The sequence below is a fragment of the Betta splendens genome, chromosome 2 (assembly GCF_900634795.4).
Source record: "Betta splendens chromosome 2, fBetSpl5.4, whole genome shotgun sequence".
Lineage (NCBI taxonomy): Eukaryota > Metazoa > Chordata > Actinopteri > Anabantiformes > Osphronemidae > Betta > Betta splendens.
In genome coordinates this window covers 792,964-813,928 of record NC_040882.2, presented here as the reverse complement: position 1 = coordinate 813,928, position 20,965 = coordinate 792,964, and the positions used below count along the sequence as shown (strand labels likewise).

At 42.6% G+C, this 20,965-nt stretch overlaps 1 protein-coding gene and 1 long non-coding RNA gene across 8 annotated transcripts in view; one reads left to right on the top strand and one right to left on the bottom strand.

The window, feature by feature from the left end:
- The window catches only part of LOC114842314 (nck-associated protein 5-like), a 104,464-nt gene that overhangs the window by 18,282 nt on the left and 65,217 nt on the right, over positions 1-20,965 (top strand). For all 6 annotated transcript variants that reach the window (XM_029127873.3, XM_029127872.3, XM_029127871.3 and 3 more), the window contains one exon: positions 15,563-15,636. In XM_029127873.3, coding sequence (XP_028983706.1) covers positions 15,563-15,636 — 74 coding nt within the window. The remainder of the gene's footprint in view (positions 1-15,562; positions 15,637-20,965) is intronic.
- On the bottom strand, positions 8,390-17,630 carry LOC121202634 (uncharacterized). 2 transcript variants are annotated; one of them, XR_008692858.1, is made up of 5 exons: positions 17,421-17,630; positions 16,790-16,886; positions 14,742-14,801; positions 9,593-9,650; positions 8,390-9,068 (listed from the first exon to the last, which is right to left on the bottom strand). It is a non-coding gene; the product is annotated as an uncharacterized LOC121202634 (long non-coding RNA). The 2 variants fall into 2 exon arrangements; XR_005898407.2 differs by lacking the exon at positions 14,742-14,801.

Sequence of the window (20,965 nt, the reverse complement as noted above, 5' to 3'; positions counted from 1 at the left end):
TAGCTCCTCCTGTAAGATAGCGTAGCCCGAGTGAGTTATTGGTCTACCCTGGGGTCTTCTCGACAATGCTATATTGAAACTTTATTGAAACTGTATTGAAACAATACATTGCTGTATTGAAACATTGCTGTATTGAAACTCCACATCTAACTCCTTGGGAGTTAGATGGAGGAGGTAGGGTTTGCTGAGGAGCATCTGGTGGCCAGGCCTTTAGCCTTTGGTTCCAAAGTAGCTCTGAGGAACTGCCACAACAAGGGGCCACCAGGCAGGAAGAGCCATCAGGTGAGAACGAAGCTAAATAGCCAGTTTAATTTGTGCAGATTAGTGGGTATTCTCACACGTTCTATTGTTACCCTCAAAGCGTCTTGTGAGGTGGCGATCATCAAGGCCTCAGGCCACAAAATGCGGTATTTCATGTTACTTCTAAACAAGTACGTGACAAGAGAACGTGACAGAAAAAGGAGATGTATTTCAGTGCCAGAAAGTGTCATCTGGTGTCACTCACTTAAGACTAAACCACAATGTGTCATGCATTTTATGATAGATATGAAAGATGTAGCAAACATGTTTTCCAGAGACCTTACACCTGTTACCGATGAAGCAGTGATGATTCATATTGTGCATGTCTGAAATGTCAGCTGCTCACAACAGTGAACAATGAATGACTAAATGAGGACGTGACTCTGTTTTTATTTGTGCGTCAGTGCCGAACCCTGTTACATGAAGCGTTCTAAATCCGCCTCCTTACAGCTGTGAAGCATTTGAACTAATTGTGAATGGTGACAAGACATCCTGAGAACGATCCTGGAAAAACTAAGCAAAAGAACTATTAATGTTAGACAAACATTTTGCTTTCGTTCTGTAAGGTTTATTGACAGTGACATATAAAGTGGCACTTGGATTGTTGATTCTCATCCCTTTATGCCATCTCTGAACACACTGTGAGCAGACACAAACTGTTTCTCTTTCAGAGCTATAATCGCTAACATACTCATTCAACCTAATTATTCAGAGGATATTTGTTATTTTTTTGCTCTGTCTTGAATTGCTACCCAAAATGTCTGGTCAGTGACTAAAGCAGGTGTCTCATCCCGAGGCTTCCATCGGGTTTGCAGGAGCTCAGCAGTCTTCTGGCTCCCATTACTCTATGCTAATATCCCCCAGCTGCAACCTGCACTACCCTGCTGCTTCCCTGCCTTGCTTTTTTGTGCCTCGCACAAATGCACTCGCAACAAGCCCCCGGGAAAGTCATGGGAGGGCTGTGAGGAGGAAGCCCAAATGATTAATTAACTCTGCCCTGGATTTTTTACTTCCTCTATGGCTTTCAGCAGCCAAAATTCAGCTTCAGAGATTTGCATAGATTATCCTTTCACCATCATTGGCAACAACACCACAACAGCCACAAAGCAAAATGAAACACAAGCATACTTCCAAAATATTGAGGTCATGATTCGATGCCACGGTTAAGCAAGTTGTATGCGAGGTGTCAGTTTTACTGAATGTTGATTTTGCAATTACGGCTCTCAGAGAACTGACTTCAGATCCTGCTGACAGATGTTAAACCTGAAGATGACTGTCACTTTTATTGCTGAAACTGATTTGGCAATATTGACATAGAGGTGAATGTTTCCATCTTACTGTCTTTCACGTTGTGTAATTTCAGTCGCTTGCCAAAAGCGGAAATTGTTGCACTATGACTGTTTTTGGGATGAGTTTGAACACACATGCAGACAGACACACACCCAGCTTGATATGACAAACTGATAAAAAGGCATTCAATACGTCAGTAAAAACACTGTTGCCTAATCACTGAGATCTTTCCTAGGTGTCAGTAGCCTCGTTTTGCATTTAGAATGATTGAACATGTTTTTTTTTTATTATTTATCAAACTTAATTTTTATTGTAGTATTTACCTGCCAGGTGTTCCTATGTTTTTGCAGTGGCCTGGCTCTAAGTGATCCTCCCCTGTGCTGTTCAACTGCTCAGAGCACAGAAAGCTCTGTAGATTTAGGTGTCAAAGGCCTTGGCATTGTGTGCACACACTGGGACTTATTTAATCACCTTCTTGTTCTGTGGCGTGTCACAGGGTTTGGGCCCTAAGGAAAGGCCCTGGGCCTCACGGGGAGCATTTTATGTCTGTGTGATGATGAGCTCCTATTTTCTCCCACAATGTACCATTGGACAATCTGAACCTTTTGATGTCATCTTCATAAGATTAACCTATTTTTCTAGGTTAATCTTGGTCATTGTGTTCATACATTCTTATATGTAGCCTCTGGCTTGAAGAGTAATGAGTGCACATCATAGGATAATGTCTTTAATTGTGGCTGTTTTTTTTACATTATGGGCCATGTTTCTATCCTGCACTGGAACCAGCTCGTATCCAAACAGTCATGCAGACCTGCCTTGCCTCAAACGGATGCATTAGAATATGGTGTTGTTTGCATGGAACCTGATTTTGTCTGACGGGGCTAATGTACGCTGTCAGAAGCGTTTGTGCTTGATGTTAGCCTTGTCTCTGCTCAACGCGGGAGAAGAGGGAGTTGTGTACAGTCCAGCTCACCACATCCGCCTGCTGGCAACACTCACACCACTACCTTCCAGTCAGGAGGCAGTGACCTTCACACCACTTACACTGTGTGAGGAGTTGGAAGCTGTCAAGGCTTATAGGTAGATTGTGTTGATCACGTTACTGCCTGCAACAGCACAGGACATAGTTTCGTCATTACGCGACTTGTTTTTCAAAGTTAAAAACTTTCTTCACGGAAATAACCGTAACCAAGTTCTTTTAGTTTAGTTTTGAAAATTAAGTAAAAAACTAAAATCTTACCATCCATCCATCCATCCATTTTCTTAACCGCTTACTCCCTAGTGCGGGGTCACGGGGGTGCTGGAGCCTATCCCAGCTGGCTACGGGCGAGAGGCAGGGTACACCCTGGACAGGTCGCCAGTCCATCGCAGGGCAACACATAGACAGACAACCATTCACACACACACTCACACCTACGGGTAATGGAGAGAAGCCAATCAACCTAATGCACGTCTTTGGACTGTGGGAGGAAGCCGGAGAACCCGGAGAGAACCCACGCAAACACGGGGAGAACGTGCAAACTCCACACAGAAAGGCACCAGGGCCGCCTCCGGGAATCAAACCCAGAACCTTCTTGCTGTGAGGCGACAGTGCTACCCACCGCACCACCGTGCCGCCCCTAAAATCTTACCATCAGACACAAACCAACAATTTTGCTGCTTTTGTTTGAGGGAAAGGTAATTGATAAGATCCCAATGACTGTGTTGGGTGCCCAGTGCTGTGGGATGAAACAGGGAACCTTGTTTTGGTGCACTGGATCACAAGAAGGAAGACTGTGTTGACTCTTAGTGGTGGAAATGAAAAAAAAAAATCAGCCGGACAATGATCCGAAACGTACTATACATCCAAGTTAGCATAGCAGCAATCAAAGATTTCCATAACCTAGAAGTCAATGCTATTAATAATCTGTAATGGGAGATTTTGATTATTGTGAATGCTCAAAAACAAACCACTTATAGAACATGAAACATGTACTTGGATCTTTCAGGAGATATGTATGATCTTGTTGGCTCTTTGGTAGTGCATTTGCAGCCAATGACTAATTCTTGAGATTGGTTGGCTTTTTGTCATTAAAAGACTGACTATTAGTTAGCTCCATGCAAATGGATCAATAGCATCTGCATGTAGTAACATTTGTCTGTGTGAGTCATTCAGCTAGCTGGAGCCATTCCCATTATTGACTCTCAGTCACTTTCCAAAGACATAATATGATCTTTATGTCTTTCACAAGTCCATAACTCAGCTTTATGGTGATGTGTCTGTAGCTACTCCTGAATCTCTGGGATCCTCGCTCAGCCAGACACCAGAGCAGTGATAGGGGTTTTATGAGGCAGACGGAGCCTCAGGTGAGTGTGATTGAATGAAGCATCCTTTACACATGACCATTTGACCCTAAGGGGTAATTGTCTGTGGTGGCAGTGGTCAATAATTCCCTTTGTTTGTGGTCATCATGATCACTGAGAAGCTTTTGTAGGAGGTTGTGGCAAAGCCAGTTGGTTATTGAATGGAGATCCAGCATCCATCTGGCACAACAGCTGGAGGATCCAGTAGGTTTTCATACCGGAAATTATGCATGGCAAACTTTGATTATTATCTTCATTGATTAGTTATATACATATTACATATACTTATACATAATACAACATATTTCAAGTTAATTTCAGTGGGGTTAATTTAGATTAGAAGGAATTGAGGAATATTTAAATTTATTATTATCCTTTTAGTTTCTTGTCACACAAATATTATTTTTATTGGAGGCATTTCCTGGTTGAAAATTTGTTTTATCTCTGTCCTCAGTACCCCAAACATCAACCAGATTTGTTTTGACATTATTTAGCTTTTTTCTTCTGGCTCACTTTCAGTTACTGTTTGCAATGAAATCCTTGTATGGTAGGAACATTTGAATGGTCTCCAGATAGGTTTCACTGTAAATGGACTTCTTGTTGGAGAAAATAATGTGATGGTGAAAGCTCTTCATTTTCCCATCAGGCTTTCATTCCGACAAGTTTGCCCAGTTCCATTCATACAGCACAGCTGTGTAATTAGACATCAATGACTGATAGGCAACACAAGAATACAGCAAAATATCAATTTGTTTGGTACTGTAAGTCAATCTTTATAACTAGGACTCATGGACAATAATTCAACTGATTTTATTCCTTCTGTCATTGCTTATTTAATTGTGATTGGAGCCGACTCCAATTTTCACTTTATATCAGTCTTTTCATTATACAGTACTTCTCTTTAGTCACATATTTAGTTTAGTGAAAAAAATATTAATTACAGATTTCTAGATTGAGAATAATTCTTACGGACTTAAACATACTGTACGTCAACATTTCCGTTACTCTTCTGATGTTTGTACAACTATAAACTTTTAAAAGATACAACATACAGTAATCTTCTTCTTAACATTATATTCATTGACTCTGCAGCAAAAAACAGCACAAAGCCTTTGCTTTGTTTTTTTAGCAAAATAGCTAGTTTGTTGGTAATTTCTGAAATTCAAGCTAAATGTTAATAGACAAAATTCAGTTGCTGGTTCTTTTATAACCTTATTTTCACGACACTGAAAAACTGAAGCTAATACCAGGCGGCATGTTGGTGCAATGGGTACACTATCGCCTTTCTGTGTGGAGTTGGCATGTTCTCCCCGTGATCGCGTGGGTTCTAGATCTAGATTGATTGTGTGTGTGTGTGTGTGTGTGTGTGTGTGTGTGTGTGTGTGTGTGTGTGTGTGTGTGTGTGTTTGTGTGTGTGTGTGTGTGTGTGTGTGTGTGTGTGTGTGTGTGTGTGTGTGTGTGTGTGTGTGTGTGTGTGTGTGAATGGTTGGTGAAAATAGTGTGTGTTGCCCTGCGATGGACTGGCAACAGGGTGTACCCTGCCTCTCACCCTTAGATAGCCGGGACAGGCTCCAGTACCCCCGTTACCCCTAATTGATAGAAAATTGATGGATGGATGAAGCTAATTCCTAGAAGGTCAAATACTAGGGTCTTAATAAATTATAATTCATTCATCAGTGAGCTTTAGAGGAGCTTGTAGTTGGACAGACTTAAGCTACAGTTTACATAAGCCATAGCTTTTAATAGCTCTTAGTCAGACATTAGAGTCGTCATCAAACTTCTCATACTGTCTGACACAATACATTGTTTTGTTATTTTAGCGAGTTATACATTAAGTAAGTCATGCAGCATGTCTTCAACCTGAGCCTCAAGCTGAGGGTGCTGCTACAGTACGGGTCTGGAAGACCTCCTGCGTGGTACCAGTGCCTAAGACAACGCATGCCACAGACCTCAGCAGCTTCAGACCAGTGGCTCTCACGTCCCATCTGACGAAAACACTGGAGAGACTGGTCCTGGGTCACCTCTGCTCTGTGGTGGGAACCTACCTAGACCCGCTGCTGTTTGCCTACCGACACGGCATAGGAGTAGAGAATGCCATCATTGTCCTCCTACATCCAGCTCTGGAAAAACCTGGCAGCTTTGTGTGGATTTCTTTAGTGTCCTTAACACCATCAGCCATTCTGTAAGATGTGGTCTGCTGGAGCAGCAGCATCACTGTGATGGACAGGAAGAGACTGGACAGGATCATCAAAAGGTCCAACTCTGGCTGTGTAAAAGAGAGATATCGCAGCTCTTTCCTAATTGCAGCTATCAGACTGTGTACTCAGAATTGTTAACTCCAGTACTACCTTGCCCATAACCTCACCCAGTGCATCAGTTTTTATGTAGAAAAAACTTCTTAAACTCTGTGCAATATTTCTATAATATGCAATGACCCCTCCCATTGCTCCATACCTATTCCACCCACCTGTATATTGTTGTACTATGTTAATCATTACTGCTGTATTTTTATCTTTCTTCTCTGTATCGTGCTGTTGTTTGACTTTTCTCCACTGTGGGACTATTAAAGGTTTTCCTATTCTTATTCTTATTCTTATTCTTAAACAAGATGCAATAATTCTATTATCTATCAGTCTAACATGAGAAGCAATGCAGAACACTAGCATGCAATGCCATACAGCTCATGCTGAAGTTTTCACTGATGGGTGAGCCCCTCACAATGAAGCTGCCACCACACTTCAGTCAGCCTGTAGCCCGCTTTGGGTTGAGACATAGCTTCCAAGGGGTTCACAGAATGTAGCGGCTACAGTATAGATAAAAGAGGGGCTGCCCCAGATAAAGAGGGTTAGCTGGGTAAACAAATATTAATGATAGAACAGTGTTGTTATTGTAAAAGTAGCTAGTTGGCCTAAGCTTTCAGGTCCTCACTGCAGCATTTTCCTACAGAAGCGGAACAATCACATTCTGATCCTAAAATATCTCAAAATGCAGGATATGAAATCCAGCGAGCAACATCTGAAAACAGACAAATAGAATTGAATTAAGGGTTTTGTTTAGAAGGCTATGATAGCGATAAATTACATTTATTTGAATGCATGTCATGTTTTTGGCAGGAATTCCACTGTGTTTTAATCACAGGACAAGAGAGTGTATTGAAGTATACAGTGATGTCACCCCGTCTGAGAGGCTTAATAAGAAACAGTGCCGATGTCAAATTCTTCCACAGCTCCCATCTGGAAAAGATAAAACAAATATGGCTGCTAAAAATAAGACTCCACTTGAGATGATAACAAGGATTTAGTGCCATTAACTGTGTAAATACAGTGTGTGCTTGGCCCCGGACTCCTACTGAAACTCCTTCTCAACCCGGATAAGGTCCAACTTTAAAAAGCTCTCTGAAATAAAGTTGATGATGATCGATTTAAATATTTTATGTAGTGGAAATATTGGACTCAGGCCTCTGGGATCAGCATTCCTCTGCACTGAGAGGTCTTTGTACACAATAACACTGGAAATAGACGCAACCAATGCGATGCTCTCTTAAAGCCAAAAACACGACCTCACGTGGAAAGTGAAACTCAAAAAATCTCCAGTGAGCTGTTTTGCAGAAGTGATTTGTGCCCATTGCTTAGATGCAGACTGTAAACGATGGTCGCATCAGGTTCCAGGCGTGATTGTAGCTTGCAAATCAACATTTTTGTGTATGTGGTTGTTATGACATGTTTCAAATACTGTAACTGTGTATTTAGAGATTTTTATGAAATGGATGCCAGGTTTTCATCTGTGCTTGTCTTGTAAATATTCTTTGAATGTCTGTCAAAAATTTTGGCGGAGTGGCTACAGTAGAGTCAAGTCTCTTGCTCTCTTGCTGTAGCAAGAGAATAATTCCTAATTTTTTACTTAGTTTAAAGCCTTGTAGAGCAGGGACGGGCCAAAAAATAGCACCCTAACTTATGGGTGACGTAATTTTAGAGCTGCACTAATCAAGAATATTTATATTGATGATTGGACAAGTTGTTATAGATTGCCTTTGAGAACAGAAATGCAAAATTAATCTTTGGTTCAGATTTTTTCTGTGCAGCTTTAGAAGCGATGAAATTTACAGTAAACATGCATCAATCAAAGAGTTGTGTTTTGAACAAGGCCACTTCACTCAGAACATTTACAGCAGAGCCTGGGGGTGGGGGGTTACCCAGATTTTTGCCAACCACACACAGGATTTATTGTATTTGTGTATTGGTTGACCCAATCGACAGGGACAAGGTCTGATGTGTTTAGGGAAAAGTGTGCTCTGCTTATTTTTGTGCATTCTGGCTAGTTCGTTCCCTGCTGTATTCAAACAGGCCACTTCTTCTGGCCACGAGGTGGCTTTGTTAACTCAGAGGCGTATGCCACCCCTGAAGTTTGAAAATATTCAACAATAAGAAAAGGAAAACAAAACATGACGTCCACCTCCTCTGGAACAGCATAGAAATTTACCAGCACTGAAATAATAATTGCACTACAGTCATGCCTTAGAGGTCAATAGTTACCACAACCTATTTCTTTTTTTCTCAGTTTCTTGTTCTCCTTTGCACCTTCCCTCCCCCCTTTAACAGAAGTCATCTCACTTTGTCTCCATCCGGTCTCCATCACTGTTAGGTTTGATAGGAAGTGTGGATCTGATAAGCATGAGTGGCACAGGTGGGCTCGGGAATGACAGCAGCGCAAACAAACAGCGTCTTCTTGTCACATTACCATTTCCCGGTTATGGTTCCTTGCATGCCCGTGGGGGCAATCTCCATTCGCCATCCTGAGGCAGGTAGATTGACAGGCAGAGAAAATCACGAGTTGACATTAATGCCTTTTCCCATAGGAATGCAATGCTTTGCCTGCCTGCCTGCTTGTCTTGACATCTGCCCAACACCTGGACCAGCAGAATTACTCCGTCAATAAATCAGTCTCTGGATTAAACAGATGAGAAACTCTGATAAAGCCGTGACCTGGAGATAATGCTGGTGAAATGTCAGGGAATCTGCTGGCTCTCAGAAAAGAAATATTGCATCCTTGGAGGTCATGAGCCTTTGTTGTAAAGGTGTATAATACTGTATCTGAGTAGAATTCTGGATATGTATGAAGCAACACAGACTTGTGATCTGGAACAAAAGAAAGTGTACAAAGGAATCAGTACCGTGATCCAAAAAGACCAGAAAATGCTGAGGAGGCGAGCTGTAAAGTACAGCTACAGTACAGTCAGCTAGTGAGTCACCAGGGCTTCTGCATCATCTGTAATGTGGCTAATTTCCCATGAATAAAGCCAGTCGCTCCTAACTCATTAAGGCTCTTCTTGCTCGCTGATACTTTGCTACAGCTCGATGAGGAGGGGGGGCTGTCTATCAAAGGCTGTGTAAACAGAAGGCCAACTTCCCCTTGGCGAACAAACCCACATCTGTTTAGCATCAGCCCTCTGCCCTGAGCTGCTCCTTCCCTATTACTTTTTTTTCTTTAAACACTTTAAAGAGAAGAAAAAAATGCATTTTGTTTGGTTCGGTGCTTAGTGGTGTTTGTATTAAATCATTGACAATCATTGTGTTACAGATATTGTTGATGCGCATTGCATTATTATTTATAGCTGCCATCAGTTAATTCTACCCTCAAGAATGTACACAGCTCTACTTACTGGCTGGTTTGTTGATGAGTCCAGGGCTGACGTAGGGCTCTGTGTTCGATAGAAAACACTGAGAACAGAGGAGAAACAAAAAGTCTATAAAATATCACAGTTTGAAAGTAAACAAGATACTGTAAGATGATTTAGTATATGCAAAATCAGAAGTCATAATCTTTGTTTTAGTCGTCCTGTTATTCAAAAAACTGGTTCTGTTTTAGAGCCAATATGCCAAAAACTGTACAGCACCATTCCAGTATTTCCGTCTTGTCCCTGTTGCTTTTGTCATTCTAGCATTTCTGATCTCTTCTGTCTCCCAGTGGCAGCCTCCCTGTTTTTTCCCTCGGCTCCTTTGGCTTGTCCAGACCACATTTCCTTTCATTTCTGTCACTGCCGCTTTCCCTCATGCTCCAAGTACACCTGGATGAATATTGGCCCCCACATGATAATAAAACCCACCAGCAGCAAGCGGCTTGTGAAACCCAGGCACTCCACAGACCTCTAACCCCCTGTGTACTCCCTGTTTCCCACATTCCCATCCTGTCTGGAAACAGTGGTACCAGCATGGACGCACTGTTTATTTTTATTTCTAAAAGCTCTAAATTCCTCCAGTGCTCCACCCTGATGTGTGTTTTTGTAGATTTAAAAAGTGAGCCAAGAAAAAATAATAAAGAATAATAATATACACATAAATGTCATGTAATAGCAATTAACATATCTAACAACCAAGAGCAAGATAATACATGAATAGTCAGAGATTATTTCCTGTACTGTACATGTACATACTGTATTTGATTTCATTATCATCCTTTCCAAAGAAACTGAACCTGTTTGCTTTCAGCTGCTCTTCCATTCAGGTAGCTCTGTGGAAGTGAATAAATGGCAATGCCACTGCCAAGTCATTCCTCAGCTACTTTTTCAACTGTGTCCTGTGAGATTTGTACTGTGAACAGCTTTGCCACTGTTCCCAACAGACATGAATGACCCACTCTTTCAAACCCAAGAGGCACGGCAGGAGCCCAAACAAATGGGGAGTTATTTGAACACTGGATGTATCTTAATGTTTGGAAAGATAATCTGTGGGAATTAAGATTCCTGTCGGTGGCGGGGTGTTGATGTTTGGGCTGGGCTGGATAGAAGGTGCTGCTGGAGGAAGAACATCAGATAACCCAAACTGGTGAAACCCGCTGTAGATGATGAACAGGTTCCCTTTGTATCTCAAGTAACGCATGTTACCTGACACTCATTCATTTGGTGCATGTAGGACGGTGAAGAACATCCTGCTCACCTGAAGGCATTTGTTACACAAATGTCTGTGGCTCAAGAGGCTACTGTGTGGGGTTTCGTAGCTTTACAGTTACTGAGGAATTATAGTATAGTGTAGAATAGTATACTGTAGTAGTCAGCTCACTATCAGCATCAGCTACATAATACTGAGCTGGATTTTATTATTTTTATGTAAAAACTAACTTGCACAGGTGTGTTAGTCATGCGATGTATGATAGCTGGACACTCATGGGCTCAGAAAGATTGTCAGCGCCACCATTGGTGCTTTAGTAGAGCCAGAAGAGGGAGAGTACCCGAATGTCATGATAAGGTGCTTTTCTGTGTGTCCACATACTGTCTATGATAGATCCAACAGCCATGTAACTCTACTAAGGGGCCTAATACATCAACTGTGCATAATATGGACTCTTTAAAGTTGGTGGTCAAAGCAGACACATGCACAAGGTTTGCAGCCTGATTAAATAATTATGGACCATGTCTGACACTAAATCATTATTTACAGATCAAGCTGGCAGTACTCAGATCTCAGAGGCTGCTCCGATGTGTTAAAAAAAATCAACAATAACCCAGGGAGCTGCCCTTTCGACCAGTAAGAGGCAGGGTTATCCAATCAGTTATCAGCGTCTGAGGATATGAGGGTTTGATGGTTTAGCTGATATTATGACATCAGGTCATTGGGATATGAATAATGACCTCTGAGTGAAGGATCATTAGCGCAGAGCCCCAAGACATGCTGATAAGACTAATGCATTTAACCAAAGCTGATGTTCAGAGAAGTGATACGAGCAGAAGCAGGTTTCCAGACTTTCTAGACAATTAGTCATACTGATTAGTTTGTTGCCTCACCACGATAGGATCCCATTCAGTATGAATTATGTTAGCCTAAAGGATTAGGTTTAGGTTGATACTGATTAAATTTGCTGTGTTTACGTCTTTGCTAACAGTCTACATATACTTGGAAGTTTTGGATGGAAGAAGTATTTGGCAGAAAACATGGCTGTAACTTTGGCCGGAGGCCAAGACTAACAGCTGTATCAAATGTAGTGGATCTTCCACACCTTAAAAAATCACTGTCATAACTCATTCTCTAGTGCCCCATAGAAATACGACCAGAAAGAAATTGCACATTCTATTGGCATAACCTTTGACTTGTAGTAACTCACGCAGGAGCTTTACTATGGCTTGGTTTTACAGTCCCAGAAGTCCCACTGCCATGTCATCAGTCTGGGCAGAATTCATGGCAGGCACAGATAGGCTGCAACGCACGTATCGCAAGGGTAGAGGTTGTGACCTTGTTTTTGGCAGGGTCATATTCCCAGGGCGCTCGGCAGCAGCCGCGGCTCTCTACAAGGTGTCTTATCTTAAACTCCAGCCGGATCCTCTGATCTGCCGGCACATCAAGGTGGAGCAGGGAAGTGACTGTGGCGAGGACTTCAAGGAATGCATGCTGACCTCTGTGGCAACTGAGAGTTTTATCTAGAGGGTTTATTTATTTTCCTCCAAAGAAGTCTATATAAGAAGCAGACGCCTGTCTCGGATGTGATTCCATTCCTCGAAATCATCAAGACTGTGCGATAGAGCCGTCTGCGCCAGCGAGGCCCAGGAGGATAAAAACAGCTCTGATGTTTTATTGGTGAAAAATCTCCACCATTGCATTCAATCTGTGTGTTAGGCAGGCATGTTTATGTGCTGAAAGTTTAATGTTGTTTTTCATTTCTTCCACTCTCAGGGCAGATTGGAGGGGGGTGGTATTTTTTAACATTTCATAAAGAAACACAAGCAGTTGGCAAGGATTGGATGTGGGACCCAAGCCACGCTCAGGGCAGGGAAGCTCCTGGCTCAGCAGCCACCGAACACTCCAATATCAAACACTCCACAACCAAGTAAACCAGATGTCAACATTGCTGGATGAACTTCACTGAGCTGTAGAGCAGGAATGGGAGCAAACACATTACCTGGCAGCTTAACCCGAGCTTTGCCTCGTAGCATTTTATACTGTATCCAGACTTGGTTCATGAATTTCAACATGTAGTAGATGACCAGAAACCTTTGAGTTGATCTTCACTGCACTTGCTGTCAAGGAAAGTACATTAGAATTTTTAATGTCTTGATGATTTAGTAGACTTTTGGAGGTGGTTACTCACTCCTTATGGGCTTCCACCTCTTAGGACATTTTAACCATAAGGAATTGCTCCACTGTATCATGCTGATCCTGAGAAATATGTCTGTGATAAAGCGTCAGCTCAGTAAATCCAGTGTTTTCTCAGGCTGCATATGAGCACCTGGGCCTCATGGGAGCCGTGGCGCTTTCATTGGCACCATAAAGCCGTCTGAAATAATTTCTGGCTGAAGGTAGAACACGCGGCATTACATACGTAAGTCACCTTTTAAATCTCCACTTTAAATACCCTCCTGTTTCACATGACAACAAGTATGCTGCATTGTGTGCATTCCTCCGTTTGCTGAGGATTGCTTCAGTGCCCTGTCATTAGGAGAGGTCTATGTGATGACAGCACAGACTTAGGCAGCTTTACGCCACGTTTGATGTGGCCTGTAAATATTTCCCTGATACTGGGCTTTCACGACCAGTGTTCACCCTTTGTACAGCAGCCTTAATCATTATGGGATCGTGTTGCTAATGGTCTTCTGGAGACATTTTTACACCACCCACTCACACAATTGATTTGAAAAAACGGCAGAGGATAAGAATCCCTGATATATTTCACAGCCTCAACCTTCACCCCATCCACACACTATTCATCTCAGAAGTGCAGCACGACATCAATGCAATCATTTGCATGTTTTTTGATATTGACTAACTGCTGGAGCCGACAGCAAATTTAACTTTGGGAGCGTAGCTGGGCGCTAATGGAGCTGTGGCGTGACTGGCATTCTGGCTGCGTGCTGGGGCACTTTGAAAGTAACAGATGGCTTTGGGGCACTGTTGTCAGACAGTGTAATTGGTTGCTTTCTCAGCATCAAAGCTTGTCACACCAGTTAGGTCAAAATGACTGATGATAACGATGAAAGCGCTGGTGATTGGAAAAGAGTTTATGTAATTGTTGTGTCATTTTTGTGTAAAAAGCCAGAAACTATGGCAGGAATTGGAAAATGCAGCTCCATGCTGTGAAGCATTGATCTGTTGTCTTGTTTGGTGTTGGCCTTATTAGCCTAATGGTCACCCATTGTGCCCTTGACTGGCACCTCGGTGGGAAACCTGGGTCTTTGCCATGTTCTGCTGGCACGGGCAAGCTGGTGATGATGGGTTTGTGTGAGTACAGTACCCGCCACTGATATACAGTTGATACATGTCCGAGTGAGACGATCGATGTTGGTCTTGATAGTTCAGGAGCAGTGACGACAAACCAACTTTACTTACTTTATTTAGACTAGCAGCTTGTGTTCCATTGAGTTTAGTCTCAAGGCCATGGGTTAAAAAAGTGCAGTAGTCATAGCAAGTACTTTAGGTCTGGCCAGACCCCAAAGGTGGTCAGGTTCAGTTCCACAGTATTTCAAGGTAATTACAGTTTCTTTCTTTATATAATTACTGCAAAACTGGCAAAACATCATGAATTTAAATTCACTACATGGACCCTTTACTGCTATTCATTTAAATGAGGTTCAGTGCAGTTATAGATACACATGCCTTATTTTTAACATAGTAGGTCTTTAAAAAAGTTTGAAAACTAAACAGACTATTTGATTTATTGTTTGCCAGCGGGTAGTTAGAGCCAACAACGCTGAGACAACAATGGCCCAGACAAATAAACACTCTGGAACAGATGATGTTGAATAAACAGGATAAGCGAGCTGAAATTGAAGTAAGCTCAGTACATAGAAGAAAAAATGTTTTTGGCTGCAGAGAGAGAACTACTACCTTTTTTTCCCTCCTGGCCTGATGACCTCTTCATGGGAATCCCCATTATTCAGTTGCATTCTGCAAGCACACAACCAGAGACTAAAAATCAATGGAGAGCATCTGTCCTCCTAAGATAACCGTTTACCCAGGAGACACGTCATGAGCTGTCAAGCTAACATCTAATTAATTAGCCTTAGAAGTGGACCACACGGATCTGACAGCGTCATATGTTACTGTAGGTGAAGCTCAGTGAGTGGAAACCCAGAAGTGCTGTACTGTATGTGGGCTATTACCGTTGCACCCCCTCCTCAGAATATTTCTACTTTATATAGTCAGACTCTAAGAGGCAAATCATTAGGTCCAGGCCAAGAAATTCTGACATCTGCTTTTTTCATTTTCCACTTCGCCTTAGCTCATTTCGTCCACGCTGTAAGTCAGTAGCGCACATTTTGCAAGTGTGAGCTATTCCCAGCTGACGTTACACAGCTGGGCTCACTTCAGGGCCAATCGGTAGAAGAGCTCCTGGAGTTACACACACACACACGCACACACACACACGCACGCACACACACACACACACACACACACACACACACACACACACACACACACACACACACACACACACACACACATGACAGAAGAAGAGCCACTAATCTTATTCAAAATGAATGGGAACAAAGTGCAGTAAATACAGTCCTGTCATAACTTTCCAATCAATGTTACTGTTAAAATACTTGGTCTAAATATGTTGGTTGTGTTTCCAATGAACTAATTGGTTGTGGTTCTTTGTACAATGACTCCAATGTTTACTTGTGTCTTTTCTCTTGTCTTGGCAGGAATACATGGATGCCAACAAATGCGTCGATGAGCTTCTCAAGCAGCTTGAGGAAGAGCGGCGCAACGTTCGAAGGTAAGGAGTTCTCAAGACCTTTCCTGCAGATGTTTTATCACCCTGAACATTAGCAGCTGCCCGCAATCCGTTACCAACCAGAGGCAGCAGAACAATGTTGTTTGGCTTTGCGAATGAGGCAAGCTTTGTATGCTGTTTTTGAGAAATGCTTTTTGTGAAGGAATCACACTAAAAAGTGTCAGACAAAGGGTTGACTCCCGGCTCTGTGTGAGATTGACTAGGGACATTTTTCATGGAGGTTCTTTTTTTTTTGGAGCAGATTTGCCGAGACAATGGGAATGAAGAGCTTATGGAGATGCCAATCTAATGACCTTGTCCGCTCCAAGCTCCTATCGCTGTGCCTTTCCAGGGCTGGCCCGCCCCCACTGAAAACACAGAAATTTTTTTAAACTTCACTTTCCTTTGTGTAGGCCTCTCTTTATCTCAGTGGAGTTGTATTCCCTCAGCTCAAAGTAATTTTCCCCCCGAGTGAGCAGTAGGGAGTTGGGGGTTGGACACAGGGGGTTAGGGGTCTCAGGGTGGGTGGCTAGGGGGATGGATGACCACTGACCATCCTCTTTACAAGGAGGCCAGGGCAGATCCTTCATAAAGGAAGCAATGTGTAAAGGAATGACCCTTTCGTCTAACCTCTCTTTACCCCTCTTAGTAAAATGGGGAGACATCTTTAGTTTCTCACAGAGGGACTTAGAGACTGTGTTTAGGCCAGAGCCAAACTGATTTCATGAACTTGTACTGGTTCCCAGTGATAGGAGTGCTTACCGTGAGATTCTTACTCCCTGCTTGGCTTTGAATAGATGCGTGTTTATGACATGATTCTGAAAAACGGTTTAAAAACACCAAATAAAGTTGTTCCTTATTCATTTCAGGAAAGGTAGTTTTTGGGGAGAGAAGCTACTCTAGGCTGCTGTACCTCTAGCTGTTAAGGGAACACTTCCCTTCTGTCTTACACAAAGCGGTGACTACAACAGCAAGGCGTTCTGCGTAGTAAAGACACCACCATCTAGATGTAAACAAGCATTCTATTCCACATTTTGTTTTCAAACGCTACCAGACGGGATTTGTTCTCATTTCTTTTCATTTCTATTATTGTTCGATTCAGTCTAACGACAGTGATTAATGACTTCTCAAAGGCTTTTGTTCAGCTGAGACTTACACAGCTAGTGGAAAACCTCCTCCTTCACCTTATTAGGTAGCATCTCACGAGGCTGTAGATGTCTTCCTCCACGCCTTGGAATATGGGCCCTATCAATCTGTCAAGAGGAGAAAGAAAAGCCTTTACATTCCTGTAGTTCCCTTCATCCTTACTTCGTGACCCAGTGACCCACTGCATTCATGTCACTCGTTATACCATAATATTGGGTGCTTTCACACCGGTGAAGTACACGCATTGGACATTTATGACTTTTTGTCAGGCAGATTACAATAATTCCAGGCCACAAAAATGCAGCTTTATTAATCAAGCTTCTACACTATTTGTCTTCCAATCCAACTTTATTTATAATAGCACTTTAAAATCGACGCAGTTGGCTAAAGTGCTGTAAGCACCTAAGATAAATATACAATATTTATTTAGATTCTTTATTTTTGTCGTAGATAAGGGAAACTGTCAAACATACAGTACTAATAACTCGCTTCTGTACTTACGGTTCCGAACCAACGGGGTACTGGGGTAATTACTGCTAATGCAGAAACAAAAACTAACCTCTATGACCTAAAACGCTCCGTTCACTACGGCAACATAAAACTCTGAACATGAAACGTGAAAACACAAGACAATCACAAACCTTCACAGGAGACAAACATCAGAGAAAACCAAAACTCCACTTCATCCAAAACGTCTCGCTTTAACTTAGTAACTCGGCGAAGCTTCCCTGCTACGACTGTGTTTACGGCTTAACACACCAGCAATGCATGACTTAAATACTACAAAACATGTGGATATCATTAACCCATTACAGAACACAGGAAACGAACTCAGAGCATGACCCACACAAAAAAACACAGGAGCGCCCCTAGCGGCGCGAAGGCTGAATGACACATTTGGCTGCTATTTTGAATTAGTACAGAAGACGACTAGGATGTGGGAAACTAGGATCATCCAACTGACCAAGTTGCAAAATTTCAACCTCACAAGAAGTGAGGAGTGAACCTACAAACACTTTAGTATAGTGCTATAAGCATCTGCTACATCCCAGTATCCCAAATATGCTAAAGCCACACCTGTGCACTCACTCACTCACTCACTCACTCACTCACTCACTCACTCACTCACTCACTCACTCACTCACTCACTCACTCACTCACTCACCAGTGGGAGGCTGGTCGGGCTTTCCTGCTCCCTCTATTCAATGTAACCACGTCCTTTACAAAGACAAAAGCTCCACAGCACAGTGTCAACATCAGATGTCGCTAATCCAAATTTGGCAACACCAAAGACTGTGTACAGTTGGACACTAACCCCTGTGTTTTAAGTAAATCATCATTTGTTTGCAAAGGATTCTAATTAAAAATGATGAGACGTTTTGTTAGAGGTTTAGCGGTTGGATGTGTGTTTGATACACACAGGAAAAGGTGGTTTCTTAGGGATTTCTGCTCAGTGACAGACGTGGGGAAGGGACATATGGATACTCTGCAGCGCTAGAGAACATGACGTGTTGGCAGTGAGTTTGCATGACCTCTTTCTGACAAGCTGCCGTGTCAAGGCACCGTGACTGTGTAATCTTCCCAGTGGATTAAAACAATGTAGATTAGTCTCTCTCTCTCTCTTTCTGATTCCACCCATTTTCCAGCATTTGATTTGTCACTGTGCTGAGCTGGTGATTGTTATTCCCAGAATCGTCTTGTGACCTTGTTTCTATTGGGCTAAGCGTCCTACAGTCAGCGTCGTGCCCACATGGCCCTCACCTGCCATTTTCAGCCAGAGCAGATGGCCTTTGTCTGTGACCCTTTCCACACCTTGGAGGACAGGGCAGGGCAGGCAGGCGGGGCTGGGGAGGAGGTGGCTGCAAGGCAGGGGGCCTGGAGGTGGGAGGCTGAGCGCAGGGGACTCAGCTGGACAGTCACAAAGCTTAGGACAGGTTGCGTGGGGCAGGCAGCTGCAGGACATCAATGAGTGATTCATCATGTTCATAGAGCAGCGGTGATTCGAGGACGACAGCAATAGAACATGGTAATGTAGGTAACAGACCTTTCTTTGTGCAAGTGAATTTGCCTGTGGGCAAAATTGAAAATTGTCCCATTACTGCTCAACATTTCTGTGTGTTTGTCCTCGGCTGATCAGAAAAGGATGCTTGTGTGGATTTGAAATCCTGGCAGACTATGTTCTACACAGTTTCTTTTCCTAACCACTAAACTAAGTGGTATTTGTTTTAGCTCTTTCATAATTATCCCAACTGTTTAAGCTATTTAATTATCCCAGTTCCTTAAGCTATTAGAAGTGGAGTTTTTCGGCCACTAATTAACTTTCATTGGTTTTAATTGGATCTAAACAGCTTAAAATCGTTCAAAACACTTTCAGAGTCTGTGGGTGACCCATAAATTTGTCACTTATGGAAGAGAATGCTTGTGTGTCTGTGTGTGTGTGTGTTTGTGTGTGTGTGTGTGTGTGTGTGTGTGTGTGTGTGTGTGTGTGTGTGTGTGTGTGTGTGTGCGCGTGTGTGAGGGTGTGTGTTTGCACAACAAAGAAGAAACCACAGGCTGGGAAACCACTTTACAAATCTGGACCTTGCTGATGTTACTACAGGCATATCTGGCCTCAAAGACGCCTGTGTGCTACTGGCAGTCTGAGTGAGATGAAAGGCTGTAATCCTCAGCTGAAGTATGTGACGCGGCCTGTTCTGTCCATGAGGACGTGGACAGGGTTCAGCCTCCCGCAAACCTTCCAAAGCCCTCAGGATCTGTCGTCTCTTTGGGCAAGAGCCATGCATTTTACAACTGTAATTGGATAAGTTGACCAGTCTAATGCAATAATTCGATCACGCTAAGCTCCAAAGAGATCCCAAAGTATATTTTTGTGCCCTCTGAAGTGAATGACTTTGGCTAATCCATCCATTAGAGGTCACTTTACGACCTAGTCCAGGCTCCAAAATATCTCAAAGGAGACGTCAGTGGGTGAATAAATCAGAAGATGAAACCATCACTGGGACCTTCAGGCTCTGGTGGAATTCGGTATCTAACTGTCAGAATAGTTTTTTTCCTAAAGAATTTCTTTGTGTGTTTTTACATTAAGAAATGCTTGGTGGAGCTTGTGGGATGCAAACCACGAACGATCTAAGGCTAAAAATAAGAGGCAATCATGCAGAGAAGCCTTCCTTTTCATGTCTGCTACATATATCTATAATTAGCAAAAAGCTACCAGGGCTTGATTGGTACCAACTGGCAAAGTGTTGATCTTCAACATGGTTGCCAGTTGCCAGGGTTCTGCAATACCAAGCTGGATGTGTGTGACTCCCCTTACCAGACTCTCGCTGCCATCTGAAATAAACCTGAGGTTTTGTGTTTTCATGAGGCACATTGAAAGATTGTGTGAATGTGTACTGTGCATACTATGTGCATATATGTATACTATGCAAGGAAACTACAGTACTGGCATTGTTTGGAGTCTGTTTTTAAAATAGTTTGTTTTGTCAATGCTTTGTACACTTAATTATTGTTTTACATTCTTCATTGTTTATTTGCTGCTCATTCGCTCGTCACCTGCTCTTCTTCGTAAGGGGTTGCATGCATGGATTTTTCTTGCTCATAACTTAGCATTAATGCCAAGTTTCATCCATGATTCATGTGTAAAACTCAGGCTTTCCTGAAATACATGCATCACTTTTATGGAGCTGAAAAGAGGAAGAGGTTAATTGAATGGATTAATGAAGCCTTTTATTGATGCTGCCTCAAGGTCGTTTCACAAGTGGTGGCAGTGCTGCGTTCCCATGCAAACAACGAAAGACAGCTTAAGTAGCGATGTGTTATGTGTGTTATGCCCACCTCCTCGCATTGCTACCCTCAGCACACATCATTTACTGTAAGCTCCGCTGTTCCTTCTCTGGTGCAGTCAAGGTGAAGTATGAAGCTAAGCAGCAGTCTGCTGCATTTAGACTGAAAACAATCTGTGCCGAGCCTAATGAAATAATCCTTTCCCCAAAGATATAGTCTTGCAATAAACATTTTAATTCCTGTTGCCAGATGAGGTGTAGTGGTTTCTCAACATGGCTATGTAGTGTTTTATAGGACGTCTGACACGTAATCTTGGTATTTAGATTGACTAGCGCATTATCTGCATTCCTAGCAGCAATTAGTTGTGTTTAAGAGCTGAGTCTCTTTCTGTGAGGTCTTGCAT